Raw genomic sequence first — 21,317 nt, forward strand, 5'->3', positions numbered from 1 at the left:
GGCTGCAGATCAAGAGCTGCTGATCCAGAGCTGCAGATCAAGAGCTGCTGATCCAGAGCTGCTGATCCAGAGCTGCTGATCAAGAGCTGCTGATCCAGAGCTGCTGATCCGGAGCTGCAGATCCAGAGCTGCTGATCCGGAGCTGCAGATCCAGAGCTGCAGATCCAGAGCGGCAGATCAAGAGCTGCTGATCCAGAGCTGCAGATCAAGAGCTGCTGATCCAGAGCTGCTGATCCAGAGCTGCTGATCAAGAGCTGCTGATCCAGAGCTGCTGATCCAGAGCTGCTGATCCAGAGCTGCAGATCCAGAGCTGCTGATCCAGAGCTGCTGATCCGGAGCTGCAGATCCAGAGCTGCTGATCCAGAGCTGCTGATCAAGAGCTGCTGATCCAGAGCTGCTGATCCAGAGCTCCGGTTAAAGCAGGTGTAGATCCTGCAGACTGGGGGTCAGCGGCTGGATCACCACCCGGACTAAACCCCCAACTATCTGTAATAAACACTGATCTGAGAACAGAAGATAAACCTGGAGAAACTGAAGAGAGATAAAGAGACAGAGTGAATAAATGGAGTTTAAATCGTGGTGTATTTGGAGCTCAGTAGGAGAAGAAAGAATAGAAGAAAAGTGCTGATACTTTATACCTTATTTACATAAACACACTCAACTACTGACTCTCCCCAACACACACACACACTAACATCCATGTTCAAGATATTATAGGGTTTTAATAAGTTTTTTAAGAGATTATTTTTAATTATAGTTATTATTGTTTTTATTACACTATAACACACATATTTATATATATATATATATAGAAAAAAATATAAATAAAATACACTCCATTGTTTTGCGTCCTCTCTCCACGTCCTCCTCTCCCTGCAACTCCTGACAGTAATTATGATAAAAACCCCAAAACTATAGAAATATGTAGGAGGTAAATACTTTTTATACTTTTTCACAGAACTGTAAACTCACAACTACAGTAAACACACCTTTATCTAAACTACTACAGTGATTTTGAGACAGTGTACCGTTTGCTCATTAGAGTGATGTTTAACAATCAAAGGTGAGACAGTTCTGTGAAGCTGTGGGACTGTGAGTAAACTCTGAAAGCGAGTCGATGGTGTTGATTTTGTTTCTCTCAGTAAGAAGGAGGATCCGGTTTCTCTGCCAGGAGCTGATTGATTTGACTGGAGCTGATCCACCGCGTTCATTTCAGGAGTTCATTAACTTAACTTCCACTTTTATCCCTCAAAATCTCGCTCTCGCTGCCAGAGTGCGCTCTGACGCTCTCGCACAAACTCACTGTTACTGTAGAGACGGAGAGTGACGCACCGCATATCTAAAACATATCTGTTTTACAGTACTTAACTTTTTATTAATTCACAAAACTAAAATAATCTCCTAATCAATCAGAAACGACCTGGTGATTTCTGGGAATTATTAAAACTATTATATCTGTTAATGTTAATAAGATTACTTCTGTATTTATAGTTTAGCTGCTGAAGCAGTTATATGCTTTTATATTTACTTTCTAAATTTTATGATATCAGTTTAAAGAAAGAAAAAACGCATAACACTAACCAAATCTAATGTAAAACAACAGACCAGAACATTTTAAGTAAATAATACTACTAAAATGTCAACCTGTAACTGGTAGATTTTTTGATTGCTAAAATTTTCAACACATTTTTTTAAGTTAGAATAGTAGATTGCTAATTAATTAGCAAGTAGTAGATTCATATTCATAAAGTTTTAAGAGTTCAGAAATAATCAATATTTGGTGGAATAATCCTGTTTTTTAATCACAGTTTTATTTTCATGCATCTTGGCATCATGTTCTCCTCCACCAGTCTTACACACTGCTTTTGGATAACTTTATGCTGCTTTACTCCTGGTGTAAAAATTCAAGCAGTTCAGTTTGGTGGTTTGATGGTTTGTGATCATCCATCTTCCTCTTGATTATATTCCAGAGGTTTTTAATTTGGTAAAATCAAAGAAACTCATCATTTTTAAGTGCTCTCTTATTTTTATTTTTTTCCAGAGCTGTATATTAGTAGGTTTTGTTCTATTTCTCAGCTCCTGGCCGGGTGTTTAGTAGTTTAGAGCTGATATTCTTGCTGTTCTCTTCAGGATGTGTTTATCGAGGCTTCAGTCGTTGTTTCAGTGCAGGAGAAGCTCTTCTGCTGGAGGAGGGTTTAACTCCAGCCCCTCGTTCTCCTGCTGCAGTACATTTCTAATAACTCAGATTCTCTGTTCATCACATTACAGCTTCAGACTGTCAGACTGTCAGTTTATCAACCTGACTCCAGAGTTTTCATTTGGAATTAAGAAATCGCTGAGGCTAAAAGAGCGAAACTCTGACACTATCAAAGTCTTTCCCCGAGTCGACTGTAGGGAAGCGTTAAGCTTCTCCTGCTGGAGTAATAAAATCATTTCATTTCTACTGGAGACTCCGTCTGCATTAATGAGCCCAGATAAAGCTTTATATTCTACAGAACTGAACCAGAACTGAACCCGAGCTCTCAGGTCACCATCACCTCCATCCCCTTTACCTGAGATCAGGACCTCGGCTGCTGTGAGGGCAATCATTCACAGAGTTTCTACTGAAATCAAAAAGCATCATGAATTCTGAAGGATAGAGCTGTTTCTTATCTCCATTAGCACAAAAACAGTCTCTACACTTTCCCTTTCATAAAGCCATCATTAGCTCCTGAAACATTGCTGTGTGGAGGATTTGATTTGATTGCATTCAGTCTTCAGGACCATTAGTTTTACCACTCCAATCTTCATCATCACTCCAGTTCCACAGCATGATGGACGTTTTTATATTTCTTAGGAAAATACTGAACCAGTTCTCATTCAATGTTTTATTTTTTATCCTACATTAATAAATGAATAGTAAAATGATCTATCAGATTATGAAGGAACACATAATGAATCATGTAGTAACTTAAAAACAGTGTTAAACAAACCAAAATACACTGTGAAGTATTTAGATACTCTTATCTGAGGAGCTGTTTGTTAACTTGTGGTTTCTGAGGCTGAAAACTCTGATGACTTATTCTGTACAACAGAGGAAACTCTCGCTCTTCTATCCTTTCCTGAGCTGGCCCTGATGAATGCCAGTTTCATCATTATAATGTTTTTCATAGTGTTTTGTGTTAAATACTTTCAAAGTTCTTAAAACTCTTATTTTCCGGATTGACTGATCTTCATTTCTTCTTAAAGTATTTTTTTCTATTTTCTATAAACTACAGACATTTCTCCCAAATTCCAAATAAAAATATTGTTATTTATTATAGTATTTGAGTATTTATTTGCAAAAAATGAGAAATGACTGAAATAACAAAAAAGATGCAGAGCTTTCAGACCTCAAATAATGCAAAGAAAACAAGTTCATATTCATAAAGTTTTAAGAGTTCAGAAATAATCAATATTTGGTGGAATAATCCTGGTTGGTTTTTAATCACAGTTTATTTTTTTATGCATCTTGGCATCATGTTCTCCTCCACCAGTCTTACACACTGCTTTTGGATAACTTTATGCTGCTTTACTCCTGGTGCAAAAATTCAAGCAGTTCAGTTTGGTGGTTTGATGGTTTGTGATCATCCATCTTCCTCTTGATTATATTCCAGAGGTTTTCAATTTGGTAAAATCAAAGAAACTCATCATTTTAAGTGCTCTCTTATTTGTTTCCAGAGCTGTATATATGTATATATATATTGTATATACTGTAGTTTACTGAACTCCAGCAGAAGGGAATCGGGGGATCTTGCTGTTAGTTAAGGACAGAACTGGAGCTAAAAACAGAAAGAGTCTTCCTGCCAGGCCTGAAGCGAGCAGCCCACCTCAGGAGGTAGGAGTTAAGTGTAATCTCACTCAGCACGGCCTCCAGAGCTTTGCAGAAAATCATTCACATTAAGACTGACATTTCCTCTGTGACACTCGCCTCCCACTGTAAACTCTGAGGAACTTTCTCTTTTTTCTGCTGCTGGTGGAGAGCTGAGAGCGGGGTGTAATTTTAGTCACAGAGCTGCAGCGGTACAGTTCAGAACATTTGTAGTTTTTAATGCTGAGAGGAAGTCGAGCATCGAGGAGTGAGTACAGTAATGCAGTTTTAGTAGTTTAGTAGTTTAGCGACTCGGTTCTGATACATCAGCTCACAGATGCAGCCTTGTGCTGATTCACATCACCCTAGGAGTGATGAGGAGAAAGAGAGAGTGCCATCTACTGTACTGTACCCACCCAGAGAGAGCGAGAACAAAACTGTGCTCTCTCAGGGCTCTGGCAGCTGAGGGCAATTCGATCAGGATTCGAACAAACAATCTCCTGATCATAATGTAACCAAGATAAACAAGATAAAACTCCAGAAATGTACCTGAACACACCTCATTTCCAGAACACCACGCCCATCAGTGTAGATATATTCAGAAGATCTGCTGCTGTTTAAACCAGACAGGAGGAAGGAGGGAAAATAGACTGTTGACGGGGTGTAAGATAGCAATAGGCATAATGATACGCCTTACGCAGTTGCAACATGGACTGTTTATATTTGTCAAGCATTTATTATAAAAACCTGATACTTAAGCAAATGTGTCCAAACTTCTGACTGCTAATGTTGTTTATTCGTCATGTTCATTCATTTAAATCATTTCATTTCATTTTTAAACACTGTGAACATGCACTGAAGAATCAGCAGGGCTGAAACAACCTGTTTAAACAGTCGATCAAATATAATCAGAACAATACTGTCATAATAAAAGTCCTGATGATCTGATATGATACTGGATCTGCAGCATCAGGCAGGAAGTGGACAGTCCGTAAATTTAACAAGAAACAAACATGTAATGGAAAGCAGACGAGGTCAGAACATCTCCAGAACATCAGACAGGTCCTGTGGAGTTTTCCCAGAATGCACTGCTCAGTACCGACCGGATGGAGGCGTTTGATCCTTTTGGACTTTATATCACTTACAGATCTTAAACAACCTAAACAACACTCAGCAGGTGGTTATAATATTATGGCTGATTGGCTGAACTGAAAACTGGGCTGTGAGTTCATTTGGTGAGAAATCATATTAAATCCAGTCAATATGTTCAACATATATATCATAAAATAACATGAAGATACTTTTACTTATTTCTAGTTATTAAATGACCTATTTCTACTCATATCTACATTAATTATCTTATTCTATTCTATAAAAGTCTCTTGACTTGTTTAAGACACAATGCTGCTACAAATGCTGAAAAAAACAGAATAAGATAAATTTCACTGAATACAAACGTTTAAAACTAGTAGAAATAAGTTAAATAATTATAAAAAGAAATTGATATTGATATTTACACTAAATTTAAGATGTTTTCACTCACCAGCGTATCGTTCCTCCCAGCTAAAGCTTTGAATCTGAACGTTTTAATGAGATAAATCTACATCTGGAGCTAGTTTTAACTTCAGAAATGCTACTTTTATTTCTATTTAATCAGAGAAATCTGGTCTGATCACCTGAAACCACCTCTGATCAGATTTCTCCTCTAATCTTCAAACAGAGTCACTACTGAGAGTATAAAGTTCCACCTTGCCATCTACTGGTGAAAAGGTGTCATATCACACTCTGAACACTGGAGTTCACCACGGGTCCTCGGGCTGAAGGTTCAGGAGGAAGCGGAGGTTCTGCTCGGCGTCTTTTGGTTCAGCAGTTTCAGTCCTGAAGGTTCTAAAGGTTCTAAACCGGAGTTCTAGTGTTTATTAAGGCAATAAGAGTCAGTTTCCGCGCGGATCTTCTCTCACATCAAAGATCCATCAGCATCCGGGCTTTCAGGTGTTTGATTTTGAGGGAGTAATATTCCTCCTGTAGCTGGAGAACCCGTTCCTGACGCCGCAGAACCGCCATCTCCAGATCCGTCTTCTCGCCGGAGGCGGAGGCGGAGGGGGAGGGGGAGGGGGAGCGAGGAGGACTCACAGGAGGAATCTCGTGTCTGACGATATCGTGGTTTATATGATTGACAGGAAGCTCGATGTTCATGATTGGAGGAACCGGAGAGGGGATGTACTTCACCTCCACCTGATCCTCCTCGAAGATCACGCTGCTCTCCTCCTCTAATCTAAAAACACACAGACAGACAGACAGACAGACAGACAGACAGACAGACTAAATTCATTAAACAGAAATGATAAAACGAAATAAAATATTTTAAAGTAAAAAAGTTTTAAAATGGAAACAAAACGTAAAAAAGTAAAAATAAATCTCTTTAGATAAAGAAATAAATGCGTGTAAATATGATAATGAAAGTTTACCTGTCTTTAAGCTCCGCCTCCTTTCTCTGTATTTTGAGAATATCCAGCACGACCTTGGTAACGGGGCTGACGTGATCTGCAGTCAATAATCAATAATAAACTGATTAATAAACAGGATAATCAGATAATCAGGTGGAGGGGGATGGGCTTAGCTCACCTGTGGGTGACGGATGGGTTAGCATAGCCTCTTTAGCTTTAGCGAGCTCCACGAACCAGTGCCTCTCGCACTCTTTCCCGGTGCGCGGGACGTCCGGGTGGGCGGTGGAGATCTCCTCGGCGATCTCGTCCCACGCCCACCGCCGGTTGGTGGCGATCTCGCGGCAGGAGTGCCGGCCGGTCAGCAGGTCCATCCGCCGGGCCTTCACCAGCTGCACCAGCAGCAGCTTCTGCTCCGTCGACCAGTTCGGCTTCCGCGGCCTCATCGGAGCTTCGTACAGATCAACTACAGGACCGGGAAAAAACACTGATCAATACATAAATACACTAATCAATACATAAATACACTAATCAATACATAAATAAAACACTGATCAATACATAAATGCACTAATCAATACATAAATACACTAATCAATAACTGCACTTTAACCCTGCCTACTCAATCTACAGCTGATCAGCCACACCCATTCACATGAAAGTAATTACAGGACTTTAACTCGGCCACTCCAAAGTCTTCACTCGGTTTTGCCTCAGCCAATCAGAGCTGAACCTGCTGGAGAGTTTTGGGTCATTGTCCTGCTGCAGAACCCAAGTTCACTTCAGCTTGAGGTCAAGAACAGATGGACGGAGATTCTTATTCAGGTTCCATTTATCACAGCAAGTCTCCCAGGTCCTGACACAGCAAAGCAGCTCCAGATCATCACACTACCACCCCCATGTTTTACTGTAGTATGATGCTCTTTTTCTGAAAGGTTACTTTTACACCAGATGTAACAGAACAATGTTCTTTTTGCTCAGCAGTGGGTTTTATCTTGTATCTACAATACAGCAATTTTACAGGACAGAAATGAAACCTTCATCACTTTCAATGGGAGTCAATGTAAAAAAGGTGCATTCAACAAAAATTGTGATACATTGTAAGGTTTGTGTGAAAAAATTATGTAGTAAACTAAAAAAAAGAAAAAACATGCATTTACTAAAAAAACATGGAAACACCAATACAAAAAGTGCACTACATCATGCAACATTTGAGCCATAAAAGGATTTTAAAAGGATTTAAAACTTAATATCTAAGCAGAATAAGCCTCCTGCTTAACTAAAAATCTCATTTTACCCATATTCTCATTAAATCAGAAACATTATATATTACCATAAACAACTATGCGATATATGCATGAGATTCGCCTGTTTATCCTCACTTTTTAAATAATATAGGACATTTTTTTAAATATGGAACACATATCTCATCCCTGGCCCTTATATTAAATTTAAAAACTGCATATTTGTAACAGATCAGCTCTTTAATCAGATTAAAAACACAAAATCACAAAAACACAACTCTAGCTCTAAAACAGAGCTTAGCTGCTTTACTATTCTAACTAAAAATACATAATTTTAGCAGCAGAACAGACAGACAGACTCCCAGCAGCCTCTGCTCTTTTATTATCAGTCTGTTTTTATATATAAACACACAGGCGCTCCTGTGGCCTAATAGAAAACAGCAGCTCTGTTTTTATCATTCTGCACTAAAAACTGGAAATAAAGCCTAAAATCAGTATTAAAATAAAAATGCATGCAAAATTTGAGCCATAAAATGATTTAATACTCTGTATCTTATACGAATTAGGCCGCTGATCCTCCTGTTTAATTATCTCGGGATAAAACGCGGCGCTGTTTACGGTAAGAATCACTCCTAGCAGACTAAAATCAATACTAGGCTAACATCAGTTTTTGGTGGTGTAAAAAAGCGCGCTCACCTCCTAATCGGTTTCGGTTGAGCTTTAATTTCAGTGAAGACATAAAGATCGCTAAATGATTATTTTATCGCGGTGATTAATGTTTTTTAGGAGGTTGAATCCACGCGACAAAAGCCGAGGGTGAAGTTGGCTTCTTGTCCGCCAGCTTCTTAATCGAACTCTCCAGTCCACCTTAAATTCTGCAGCTTTTCCATTCTAACCGCTGCGGGTACATTAGAACTGCTGCGCGCGTTCTGAACGGAACTGCTGGGATTTTTAAGGTGGAACGGGGAGTTCGGTTAAAGAAGCTGGCGAATAAAGAAGCCGACTCCGGCGTCGTCACGGGAAGTAAGGGGGGTGATTTTTAAAAGCGTTTTTTTAGGAGTTGTAGTTTCCTACGGGTTCACCCGAACCAGGGAGCCTTTGCAAAACCGCTACTCTAAAAACTACACCTCCCACAATGCACCCCGCGCCGTGAGGGCGGCTAGCGCGTCTCCTCAGTGAAGATGGCCGCTCCCTTAACGCTTGTTCTGGTTCTGGCGGTGACGGTTCGGGCGGTTTTATTCCGCTCCAGCCTGGCGGAGCTGATCTCGGAGCGGGTGGAGGTCGTGTCGCCGCTCAGCGCGTGGAAGAGAGGTGGGCTGCGGGGCGCTGCGGGGCTCGGGGCCGCAGCGGTGCGGGGATATTGTGGATGTAGCTAATGTTGCTAATGCAGCTCTAATGGATCAGGAGTAGAGGTGGAGAACCCAGGTCCAGAAAGTAAAACTCCATCCCAGGGTTTTATACCAACTGCCTGAGCGGCTCCCGCAGCAGAGGCGACCTGGCAGTGGGTACAAAACCCGGGGCTGGATTTTTACTTTCTGGACCTGGGTTCCCCACCTCCTGTCAGGAGCGAGGCTAAGCTAACTAGCTGCTATCAGTTAACTACTAGTGTTATTACAATTAATAAACAATGTTTTATCATTCAGTGATAGGAATAGTGCATATTTAAACACATATAAAATGACAACAGTTTATATATATAGCTATAGCTTTAAATTAGCTAATCTAATGTTATACATACATAAAGCTCTGTAAAAAATGAAGAGAGCACTTCCGTTTCTGAATCAGTTTCTCTGATTTTGCTATTTATAGGTTTATGTTTGAGTAAAATGAACATTGTTGTTTTATTCAATAAACTACAGACAACATTTCTCCCAAATTACAAATAAAAATATTCTCATTTAGAGCATTTATTTACAGAAAATGAGAAATGACTGAAATAACAAAAAAGATGCAGAGCTTTCAGACCTCAAATAATGCAAAGAAAACAAGTTCATATTTGGTGGAATAATCCTGATGGTTTTTAATCACAGTTTTTTTCATGCACCTTGGCATCATGTTCTCCTCCACCAGTCTTACACACTGCTTTTGGATAACTTTATGCTGCTTTACTCCTGGTGCATCTTCCTCTTGATTATATTCTAGAGGTTTTCAATTTGGTAACATCAAAGAAACTCATCGTTTTAAAGTGCTCTCTTATTTTTATTTTATATATATACAATCACAGCATCACATTATTTTGATCATTTTCTATTTTAGTTTATTCTTCTTATCATGTCACAGCATTTTATTATACTCTTATCTAATATAAACCCTTACACACAACTGGAATTATACCCTGTGCTGGTCAGGAGCAAATCTAGTCAATCAGTTTGATCTAAACAGTAAAAGAATATGAATACTGAGTTCTGCAGATCTCCAGTATTAAAACAGTGTGTGTGTGTGTGTGTGTGTGTGTTCCTCAGTGGTGGAAGGCCTGGCGCTGCTGGACCTCGGAGTCTCGCCGTACTCAGGAGACGTGTTTCATGAAGTGAGTTCTGTAGTTTCAGAGACGTGTGATCTGATTTATTAAATCACTGCTTACTGCAGATATTAGAGATTAGTGTGTGTCTGTGTTTCTCCCTTGTTTTAGACGCCCCTCATCATATACCTCTTTCATTTTGTTGTGGACTATGCAGAGATTGTGTTTATGGTGAGTATTTGAAGTCTTATATTGATTACGTCTCATTCTCTTTATATCCCTGTCTGTGTTTATAGTAAATATGTATAATTTTCAATTTATTGTAAATCTTCTGCAAGAAAGTGAAATAAATCCCATCCCTGTCACACTCTTCTCTTTTCCTCTATCCTCCATATTATACTAGCTGTGCTTGTGTGTATAGGTATGAATACAATGGGCTCAATTTTAGTCATCCATAGTCCAACCGTGTACCATGCAGCTTGATGTAGGGCGTGGTGTCAGTGTGTCTTTGCTATCGTAACAACGGGAAAAGTACACCTTGCTCAAGTTGAAACACACAAAAGGCTGTACTAATTCTCTTAATTAATCATGGGTGTGAGTTTATTATAATTTTGGGCGTAACGTGAAATAATAAACCAATCAGAGCGTCTCTTCTTCATCATTCTCTTTAAGAGTAGATCAGGTGAGCTCTGTCTTTGGTGGATTGCTATTGTAACGGTGCAGCTACCTGGACGTGTTCAACAAACTCTTCTCAGCAGAGTAAAACTGAGCTGCTGGTTGACGCTGTGAAGGAGCTCCAGCAGCTCATTTACGGGAACAGCAATGTTATTTTATTTACTATTCTGTTTATTGTTGATGTAAAAGTTGGGTTTGTGCTGCTGTGTGAAAATTTGGTAAAATTAGAAGAAGAAAACAGAATTAAAGTTGATGTTTTCCTGATTGGGAGTCCCTGATGTAAAGCGAGTTTCAGCGCGACCTTGCGTGTGTGTTTCTATGTTGTGTGTGTATGTAACACACTCGCGTTCCCATGAGAGAGAGTCCTGCTGTAGCGCGAGAGCAGTGTTGGCTGTAACAGACAGATGATGAAGAGGAAGAGAGAGTATCTGAATCAGGCGTGATCTGGTCTGAGTCACAGCTCTGTGTTAATCCTCTCTCTCTGCAGATAGCAGATGGAATCACGGCGGTGGCGCTGTATCTGGCTGTTCAGAACTACAACAGGAATGTGGTGAGTAAGAGGAGGACTCGTCTTCATCAGTGAGACACTGTTCAGTTTTACATTTACACTGTTTATATCAGTCCTCACTGTACATCCTCACACAGATCAGAGCGGAGTTCATCTCTCTGTACTGCAGAAACTCTCTCTGCAGTCCTCAATATCATGCCTCATCTCCTCACACCTCTAACGAGCATAATAAATATACAGATGTTCATATACTTTAGGTGGTCTAGAATTATGAATTAAATTTGTCTCAGTGTTCAGCATGTTACTGTGATTTAGACTGATCTGTTCTATTAATGAAGTGTATCTGCTGATTAAACAGGTAATTGAAGGTAATCTGTCTTTACTGAGGGGTGAATTTAACCTGCTTGTGTTTTATTGTAGTTTAGGAAACAGAAATACGCTCTGGAGGCCAACAGATACCCACCCGACTGTCTGGAGCTCATGCGCTCCCCTAAAGAGATGTTCTACATCCCTCTCAAAGTGGCGACGTTGTGAGTTGTGACTTCTCTCAAGCACTGTAAACTCTGGGTTCATCAGCCAATAAACTCGCAGAATAAGACGTAGAATTAGCATAATTTAAAATCTAAACTTCATGCAGTAGCGTTAAACACATTCAGCTACAACATGAACATCAGCTATTAGATTATTTAAGTCCTGCAGTTTAATATCTGGCATGATATAAATAAATGCATCTGCATGGAATTAGTTAGATAACTGCCGTATTTTTCGGAATATAAGGTGCACTATATGTGAACGTCTATCAGCTCGAATTTCTGCCCACATGGCTTATTTTAACACGAGCCCTCAGACTTCTACAAATGAAGTTTGGAGCTACTTTGAGTTTGAGTTTATGGTGTAAAAATAGTGATTTCCTTATATGGGTAACTCTATGCTCCTATCACTAACATTATAAACCTGTTTGGAGATTCAGCTAAAAGTGCTGTATTTGGGGATACTGGGGAAACTTAAGATTAAAGATAGATCTCCTTTAAACCTGAGTCAGGTTGTAGATATCAGTACTGTATTCTGTCCTCTTCAGTAATATCTCTCTTTCTGCTCTACAGTTACCTGTTGAATCCGTTTACGATTCTGTCCTGTGTGGCGAAGTCGACCTGTGGGCTGAATAATGCAGTTATAGCTCTCTTCATCCTCTCTACTATAAAAGGTGAGTAATACACACCTGCTTATCTTCTCAGTGTTTATTTCCACACCTGTAGCTGTAGGATTTTTTACTGTGGGTTTTATATTAGTTAGTTAGTATATTACTATAGTTAGTATATTAGTAGTATATTATATTAGTATGTTAGTGCTGGATTCTGTATGAGTACAGGTGATTTATATCAGATTTAGATCAGTCTGTATGGAGCAGGTAGTGTATAGCTGTGCTGTAACACAGATATTTGTGTTTGATCAGTGTTTGCTGTGTTTTAGGGAGTGCGCTGCTGAGTGCAATTTTCTTGGCCTTGGCGACGTATCAGAGCGTCTACCCCCTCACCCTCTTCGCCCCCGCCCTCCTCTTCCTCTTACAGGTGAGCAGCAGCTGTATCACTCACCTGTAGCACCAGATCTACAGTACAGTGATGATCAGCTCACACTTCCTCAAACTCAACACAGCCTTTAGAAATAATACAGCAAATATCAATCCACTTTTACACTGTACTTGATGAAAATTAACAATAATAATAAATAGCAATTGTTCACATTATTGTTTATGTTGATGATTTGTGTGAAGAGCCTCTCTCTCTCTGTCTCTCTCTCTCTTTGTCTCTCTCTGTCTCTCTCTGTCTCTCTCTCTCTCTCTCTGTCTCTCTCTGTCTCTCTCTCTCTCTCTGTCTCTGTCTCTCTCTCTCTCTCTCTCTCTCTCAGAGGCTGTATATCCCGGTGAATCCCTGCAGGAGCAGTTTCTGGTTGTTTACTCTGCAGTACGGCTTCATGTTTGTGGGAAGTCTGCTGGTCATCATCTGCCTCTCCTTCTTTCTGCTCGGCTCCTGGGATTTCATCCCCTCTGTTTATGGATTCATGTACGTTTTCCTGTGATTCTGGTAAAACAGCAGAACGGAACACGTTTATATCTGTAGTGAACGCTGAACTGAACCAGTGTTGCGTACACACTTTTCATTTTGCGCTCTTATTTACCTGTCCCTATATTTCATTGTTCTATTCTTTCTATTGTTTAACTGTGTGTGTGTGTGTGTGTGTGTGCGCTCCACAGTCTCTCAGTACCGGATCTCACTCCGAACATCGGGCTGTTCTGGTATTTTTTTGCTGAGATGTTCGAACACTTCCGTTTCTTCTTCATCTGCGTTTTCCAGATCAACGTCTTCTTCTACACCATCCCTCTCTCCATCAAACTGAAGTAAGTCTGTATTAGTAAATACTGTTAAAGAATTAATAAGGATTTAGATTTTTGTAGAAACTCATTCAATCATTAGGATGTATCATCAGATATTACGGAAACATGTCTAATGACTGACAGCAGAGCTTCAGGCAGTATTTTCTAACTAGAACTTTGCCCATCTTCATTCCCCAAGTCCCACTTCCATACCCCATATCTAGAGAGTTTATCAATAGGGGCTGGGTTATGAAATTTGATACCTAAAGGCACCGACTGAAATGTCTCAGTACTACAAAGAACCAAAAGGTCAAAAAAAAAAAACAATTGGTGCTTATTTTCAATATTTCAACTACTTTTACTCTTTTTCTGTTTCTGATTGGTGATTGTAAATATGTGATCACGATGAACAGCGGTTTATCTGATCTCAGATCTGTATCTGTATCTGTGTGTGTGTGTGTGTGTGTGTGTGTGTGTGTGTGTGTGTGTGTGTGTTTGTGTGTGTGTTTGTGTGTGTGTGTGTGTGTGTGTGTGTGTGTGTGTGTGTGTGTGTGTGTGTGCGCGCTGCAGGGAGCACCCGGTGTTCCTCATCTTCATGCAGATCGCCATCATCTCCATCTTTAAATCCTACCCCACTGTGGGAGACATCGCCCTGTACATGGCCTTCCTCCCGGCGTGGAGTCATCTCTACAGATGTGAGGAGCTAAACTATGATGATTCCTAAAATTTGCTAATTGATCTGCATTATTTTATGATATGAGCTGCATTACCTGCTCTATTTAATAAAATAAGCAAAATAGATGTGAAGTAAGAGGACGTATCTTAATTCTGCTGTTACCTTTTTTTAAGTAGAATAATCTAATAATGTGACCGAATGAGAAATATAAATTTTATCTGTAAGATGATCTGTGTATTAGGATATCGGGAGATAATATAGATAATGTAGTCATTATTTATTGGAATTATCTCAGTTATGAGCTGAAATTGCTTTAGTAAGTATAAATATAAAATAAATCAGTAGATTTTCTGTGTGGATTTTGTATTTGTGTCTGTGTTTAATTGGAGCTGTGTTTCTCCTGCAGTTTTGAGGAATATATTTCTGGTGTCGTGTGTGCTGTTGGCGTGCTCGGCTCTGTTTCCTGTTCTCTGGCATCTGTGGATCTACGCCGGCAGCGCCAACTCCAACTTTTACTACGCCATCACGCTGCTGTTCAACGTGGGACAGGTATCTACTCGCTGCTCTCTCCCTCATCACTTTAATATACAGAAAACCCAACAAATATCATCTAAATATCATATAAAAATCATATAAATATCATATAAAAATCATATATCACATGCAGGTAACAGATATTTTAAAGTATCTGATTCAGGATCAGGGGTTTAAGGGCTAAAACACTGTAAATGAAATAAAGGAGAATCTTTAACATATAATCACCCCAAATATAATCATTTACACTCAAATCAGACACAGATTATTCTTTACAGGGAACAGGTGTGTTACTTTCATTTTAAACATGTTTTCAGCAGATAAAACTGATGCAAAATACTTGAGAAACAGACGTGTTGACGGTGCTGAGTGACCCGGTTACTCCACAGATCTGCAGTGTGTTTATTTCCCTTCTCTCGTCTCTGACATCACTTCCTCTCCTCCTCATTTACCTGCTCAACAGGAAGTGGTTTATTGAGTGAGAGTAAAGCACAGACATCAGAGCTCCTCACACAACAGAATATCAGTCTACAGCTGTAGTGAAGCTCTGTAGTGAAGCTCTGTAGTGAAGCTCTGTGGTGAAGCTCTGTAGTGAAGCTCTGTGGTGAAGCTCTGTGGTGAAGCTCTGTAGTGAAGCTCTGTAGTGAAGCTCTGTGGTGAGGTGCTGGGCTGTAGTGAAGCTCTGTAGTGAAGGTCTGTGGTGAGGTGCTGGGCTGTAGTGAAGCTCTGTGGTGAGGTGCTGCTCTGTAGTGAAGCTCTGTAGTGAAGCTCTGTAGTGAAGCTCTGTGGTGAGGTGCTGGGCTGTAGTGAAGCTCTGTAGTGAAGCTCTGTAGTGAAGCTCTGTGGTGAGGTGCTGGGCTGTAGTGAAGCTCTGTGGTGAAGCTCTGTGGTGAGGCGCTGGGCTGTAGTGAAGCTCTGTAGTGAGGTTTATGGGCTGTAGTGAAGCTCTGTAGTGAAGCTCTGTAGTGAAGCTCTGTGGTGAGGTGCTGGGCTGTAGTGAAGCTCTGTGGTGAGGTGCTGGGCTGTAGTGAAGCTCTGTGGTGAGGTGCTGGGCTGTAGTGAAGCTCTGTAGTGAAGCTCTGTGGTGAGGTGCTGGGCTGTAGTGAAGCTCTGTAGTGAAGCTCTGTAGTGAAGCTCTGTAGTGAAGCTCTGTATTGAGGTGCTGGGCTGGTGTAGAGGAGAGAGAGGTAGGTCAGTAGGTCGGTGTGTTGGTGGAAAACAGTGACACCAGAGCTGCAGTTTATTATTTATGAGCTTGTATTGGGTTCACCAGTAAGATCAGGTCAGTAGTGAGATCATCACACTGTTCTCCTCTGTGTCTCAGTGCAGCTCTGCAGCACCACCGGAGAGTGTGAGCAGTGTAGGGAGAGTGTGTGTGTGTGTGTGAGGGAGTATCAGTGGTGTGTAGAGAACACCTGATAGTGCTGTTAAATTTTGCAGTGTTTCTGTAGTGTAGTAATGTTTCACAGTTGATTAACACTGTGCTCTGCAGCTTCTAGCAGCGAACAATATTATATATTATTATTATTATTATATCAGTATAGATTTTCAGCTGTGCTATGAAATGACAGTATATAAAAGTGTGTGTGTATTGTGTGTGTGTGTGTGTGTGTTAGATCCTCCTTGTTTCAGATTATTTCTATGCGTACCTGCGGCGGGAGCATCACCTGACTCAGGGTCTGTATCTGAGGAGGAAGGACGGGAGCGAGGCCACGCTGGTGTTAAAATGACCTTCAGCACCTGGATCAATCCTCCTCTCCTCCTTCTTCTCCCTCGTTCACTAACCCCTTTTACCTTTTCTTCACCCTCCCTCTGCCCCCCGTTCTCCTCTATCCGTCTTTATTCCTTCTCTCTTCTCTCCTCCCTCCGGCGGAGAGGCGGCTCCCTCTCTCTGAGGGACGAGTTCAGAGCTGGAGATGATCTGAGACAAACTCTGAGTCTCTGAGGAACAATACAACGCCTTTCTCCATCCGCTGTAGTTTAGAGGAGGAGGAGGAGGAAGAGGAAGTGGGTGAACTGTTTACAGTGCAGATGAACAGATTGTCTTTTTTAAGCTTTTTTTTTTTGCAGGAATGAAAAATACTAAAAATAATAAAGTGTGTCTTTTTGACCTGAGGCGCAGTTCCACGCTCGACCAGCAGGTGGCGCTCAGTGAATGTACAATACAGTGAACTCTCTGATGCAGACAGCCTGCTGATAGGAGGAGGAGTCTGCACGTGACCGTCTGTCTGGTCATGTGAAGGTCACGGAGTTTAATGCTTTAAAATCACTTTTATTTTATTTTATTTTTTGGTCACCAAAAGTTTGAACGGTTTATTCTTTTTTTGTTGTTAATTTTGTTTATCAGGAATGTGAACGGCCTAAATCTGCCTCTTTTTGTTCCTGTCGTCCAGTTTAAAATGCACTGTATTTTTTTATTTATTGATTAATTGATATATTATGCACTAATATGATTTGTTGTAACTGGAAAAGAGGAGATTTATAAATCTGAATGAGTTTTTATACAGTTTTTGATCTGCAGTTTTAAGACGGTACAGTGTGTTAAATACATTAGTTAAATATGTTAAAGTGCTATAAATCAGTATTCACGATCAAAATCACGCTGAGGAGATCAGGTGTGAGTGTGTGAGTGTGTGAGTGTGTGAGTGTGTGAGTGTGTGAGTGAGGGTTATTGACTGGCCAGGTGTTTGGGCTAATTTTAAAGTGCAGCAGGATGGGATCAGTGTGAGGATTAGAGCTAGAGCCCCGCCGGCCCAGTGTTCAATATCACACTTATAATCACTAAATACAGCAAAATCCTGCTGCATAACTGGCAACCGCAGTCTGACCCCCTGTTTAACATTAATACAGACCAGAGAACCTGAACACACTGGATTATACTGTTAAACTAATATTCTAACGTTTGGAATTGCTTGCCATATATATGTATTTGTTTCTTATGTTCTATGCATTTATAATTCATAATGTGGGAATAAATATTAAAGATGAACCACTTTCAGATACTGTGTTAAAATTCTCATCTCATTTTGTGAACATAAAGGGAAGAAAGTGATGAATGCATTATCGTGCACAAAGATTTAAGGCTCCCCTGTTCTGATTATGTGAGCCATCAACTGTGTCAGTGCGTCTTTGCTGTCGTAACAACAGGAAAAGTACACCTTGTGCAGCTCGAAACACAAAACATAAGGCATGTTCTAATTCTCTTAATTAATCATGGGTGTGGTTTTGAAACAATTTTGGGTGTAGCGTGAAATAAACCAATCAGAGTGTCTCTTGCTCATCATTCTCTTTAAGAGTAGATCAGGTGAGCTCTGACTTTGGCGGATTGCTATTGTAACGGTGCAGCTACCTGGACGTGTTCAACAAACTCTTCTCAGCAGAGGAAACTGAGCTGCTGGTTGACGCTGTGAAGGAGCTCCAGCAGCTCATTTACGGGAACAGCAATGTTATTTTATTTACTATTCTGTTTATTGTTGATGTAAAAGTTGGGTTTGTGCTGAGCTGGAGTTACGAGTTCTGATCCGGAACAAACAAAGTGGTGGAAAATTCCGCTGCAGTGTGTGTGTGTGTGTGTGTGTGTTTTTGTTTTTGGCCTTCCTCTTCACACACACACACACACACACACACACCTGCGATCCTGCGCCTGTTTAAGATTATGAACTCCAAAGTCCGCTGCCCTGAACAGACTTAACCTGCTCATAAAGGAAGTTAATCATCCTGATACACAACCTCTGATCTCCATTATAAACTCAGATCTGACCCACATTATAACCCGGTTCTGATCTCGGGACTCTGAGGGATGTGTATAAACTGCAGTGTTGTTCCAGATCCCTCTAATAATTATCTACATATAGCCCTGAAAGAAGCCTGAGCTGCTGATATGTTTAAAACAACAGCTGATTTTATCTCTATATAGAGCTGTTTATACACCCCACTGACCCTGATACACTCCAACACCCTGAGAACAATATACATATATAGCTTTAAAACAAAATTACTTTAAATGATTTTCGTTAAGTTTACCAAAATCCTCTGGAATATAATCAAGAGGAAGATGGATGATCACAAACCATCAAACCACCAAACTGAACTGCTTGAATTTTTACACCAGGAGTAAAGCAGCATAAAGTTATCCAAAAGCAGTGTGTAAGACTGGTGGAGGAGAACATGATGCCAAGATGCATGAAGAAAACTGATCTATAACTACACTCCTCAAAATTAATTTAATGTTTTATCTACATTTTATGTTCAGTTGGACAGCCTACACAAATATACTTATTAAATATAATTCAGTATAAAGTTAATGCAAATTTAGATCATTTTAATTATTAGCAAGTAGTAATTAGGTACAAATTTGTTGTTCCAAAATAACATTATAACTGAAGTACAGACCTAATTCAGTGTAATTTAAGTATAGTTTTTTAAGGTGTTTCTCAGCAGAGCAGGGTTTGTGTAAATGGTGATTATAGTGAGTTATGGTGGAGGGAAGGCGTGTGGCTGATAATGGAAAGTGTATTTGTTAGTCAAAGGTTGGGAGGCTACACAAAGCAACAAATGAGCCGAACAGCCTGTTCTTCACTAAACACCACCCCCCAACCCCACCCATTACTCTCCCTCACCAAACACCACCCCACTCGTCACTCTCCCAGACTAAACACCCCCACCCTTCACAGGTGTTCAGATTAACAATGAGATTAGCTTTAGTAACTCAACTCTGAGGGAGGGGTCACTTAATTATTATAATTCCTAGACGACCCAAAACATTCAGTGTAATTCAGTAACTGGTTCAGTGTATCAGAATTGTTCACTATAGTGGTGAACAGAACTGAATCTGAGGCTCTAAAAGCTCTATATTTTTAATGTTTTCTATATTTAATATATATAAATATGATCTTGATTTTCACACAAATCCTAAAAGTAGATAAAAGAGACCCCAGTTAAACAAAGCAGACAGAAATATTTTACTTACTCATCTGTTTGTTGAGTTGTTATTGAAATATGTCCAATATTAAATATTTCTAAGAGTAAAAGTATGTGAATCTTTGTTTTCAGTATCTGCTGTGATTTCCCCTGTTTTACAGTAATAACTGAACTATGTGTTTCTGGTATCTGTAGATCAGTCCTGAACTCCAGTCTGGAGGAACTTTAACGTATTCCTCCTACAGAAAAGCTTCAGCTCTGAGGTGTTGGTAGATGGACTTGTGTGATTAGGGTCATTGTCCTGCTGCGTGACCCACCTTCTCTTTTCTGAGCTCATCAGAAATCTCATTTGTTGTTCTATGATACACAAACTTCCACAAACGTGTGAAGAGCAGATTCTAATTTCACCTTTAAATGAACTGCTGATCCTAGAGATTCACAAACATCCTCACAAATATGTACTGGATCATTTTCCTCAATAAATAAATGAGTAAGTATTATATTTTTGTCTCGTTTGATTAACTGGGTTCTCTTTATCTACTTTTAGGACTTTGAGGAAATTTGAGGATGTTTTAAATCATATTTATGCAGAAATATAGAAAATTCTAAAGGGTTCACAAACCTTTAAACACCACTGTACATGTTCACAGAGCCAGGGATAATTAATCCTTAAGACAAACTTATTCTTACTCTTAGTTTTTAGTTTTATTCTATTCATTAGTGTATAAAGCTAACAGACGCTGGCGTTTCTTTACCTCGGATATCGGATCTGGGAATGACGTAACTCCCGAGTTTACTGTGCACAAAGTTAAACGTTCAGGTAGCGTTGATATGATTATCCCAGGTTATCATAGTTAGAGATAGCAGGTGATAATAATGAGTTATTGCAGTATTTTACAGGTAAGAAAGACAGGAAAAGGTAAGAAAACAGGAAAGAATCAGGTCTACAGATAAACAGCAGTAGAGGAGTCCTGGGTTAGAACTGATTTAATGAGACACTGATAGATAGAAATGATAGTAAACAGTAAAATACTACTTTTACTGCTGTTGAGACTCTGGGAGTGTTCAGTTCTAGTTAACATGTTCATACATGATACTGGGAAATTCTGACATCTGAGCTTAAACACAGCTTTACACCCTAATAATTAGCATTGCAGTCCTGAAGGCTAATAATGCTAACAGGTAAAGAGTTTATAACCCACTATTCAGCACCAGAGTCCTGCAGCAGCAGCACTGATGTAGTTTTAAAATACTATAAAATGTATATTCTCCACCAGTTACTACTGTATATATAAAGTTTAGGCACACCTTAAATAAAAAAAATAGGAATTTATTGAATTAACTGAATTTTATGTATTTATTTGTCTTTTTATTGTTCATATTGAGTTTCTTTGAGGAGGAGAACATGATGCATAAAAAAAACTGTGAATAAAAACCAGGGTTATTAATATGTTATAATATGAACTTGTTTTCTTTGCATTATTTGAGGTCTGAAGGCTAAAAAAACATAAACCTATAAATAGCAAAATCAGAGAAACTGATTAAGAATCTCATGTTTTCTCTTATTTTTCCCAGAGCTGTTTATTACTGTATGTTATTTTATTGCTGTATGTTGTGTGATCATTAATAAATCATTAGTTATACAGGATTACTGAAGA

At 39.7% G+C, this 21,317-nt stretch overlaps 2 protein-coding genes and 1 long non-coding RNA gene across 3 annotated transcripts in view; 2 read left to right on the forward strand and 1 right to left on the reverse strand.

The window, feature by feature from the left end:
* The first annotated feature begins 3,345 nt into the window (after window positions 1-3,345).
* Window positions 3,346-21,317, forward strand: part of LOC125802290 (uncharacterized) — a 41,435-nt gene continuing 23,463 nt past the window's right edge. Inside the window, exon 1 of the long non-coding RNA XR_007439325.1 lies at window positions 3,346-3,637. This is a non-coding gene — a long non-coding RNA (uncharacterized LOC125802290). The remainder of the gene's footprint in view (window positions 3,638-21,317) is intronic.
* si:dkey-6e2.2 (uncharacterized) lies at window positions 4,604-8,441 on the reverse strand. The gene is made up of 4 exons (XM_007258495.4): window positions 8,214-8,441; window positions 6,455-6,739; window positions 6,298-6,373; window positions 4,604-6,104 (listed from the first exon to the last, which is right to left on the reverse strand). Exons 1-4 carry the CDS (start codon window positions 8,254-8,256, stop codon window positions 5,792-5,794), a joined length of 717 nt encoding a protein of 238 aa, XP_007258557.3. The 5' UTR covers window positions 8,257-8,441; the 3' UTR covers window positions 4,604-5,791.
* pigu (phosphatidylinositol glycan anchor biosynthesis, class U) lies at window positions 8,676-17,737 on the forward strand. The gene is made up of 12 exons (XM_022675289.2): window positions 8,676-8,828; window positions 9,980-10,044; window positions 10,147-10,206; window positions 11,138-11,200; window positions 11,579-11,688; window positions 12,262-12,362; window positions 12,629-12,726; window positions 13,064-13,218; window positions 13,410-13,553; window positions 14,100-14,224; window positions 14,612-14,754; window positions 16,356-17,737. The coding sequence occupies exons 1-12, from the start codon at window positions 8,699-8,701 to the stop codon at window positions 16,467-16,469; spliced, it is 1,308 nt and encodes a 435-aa protein (XP_022531010.1). The 5' UTR covers window positions 8,676-8,698; the 3' UTR covers window positions 16,470-17,737.

This window comes from Astyanax mexicanus, chromosome 5, assembly GCF_023375975.1.
Source record: "Astyanax mexicanus isolate ESR-SI-001 chromosome 5, AstMex3_surface, whole genome shotgun sequence".
Classification (NCBI taxonomy): Eukaryota; Metazoa; Chordata; class Actinopteri; order Characiformes; family Acestrorhamphidae; genus Astyanax; species Astyanax mexicanus.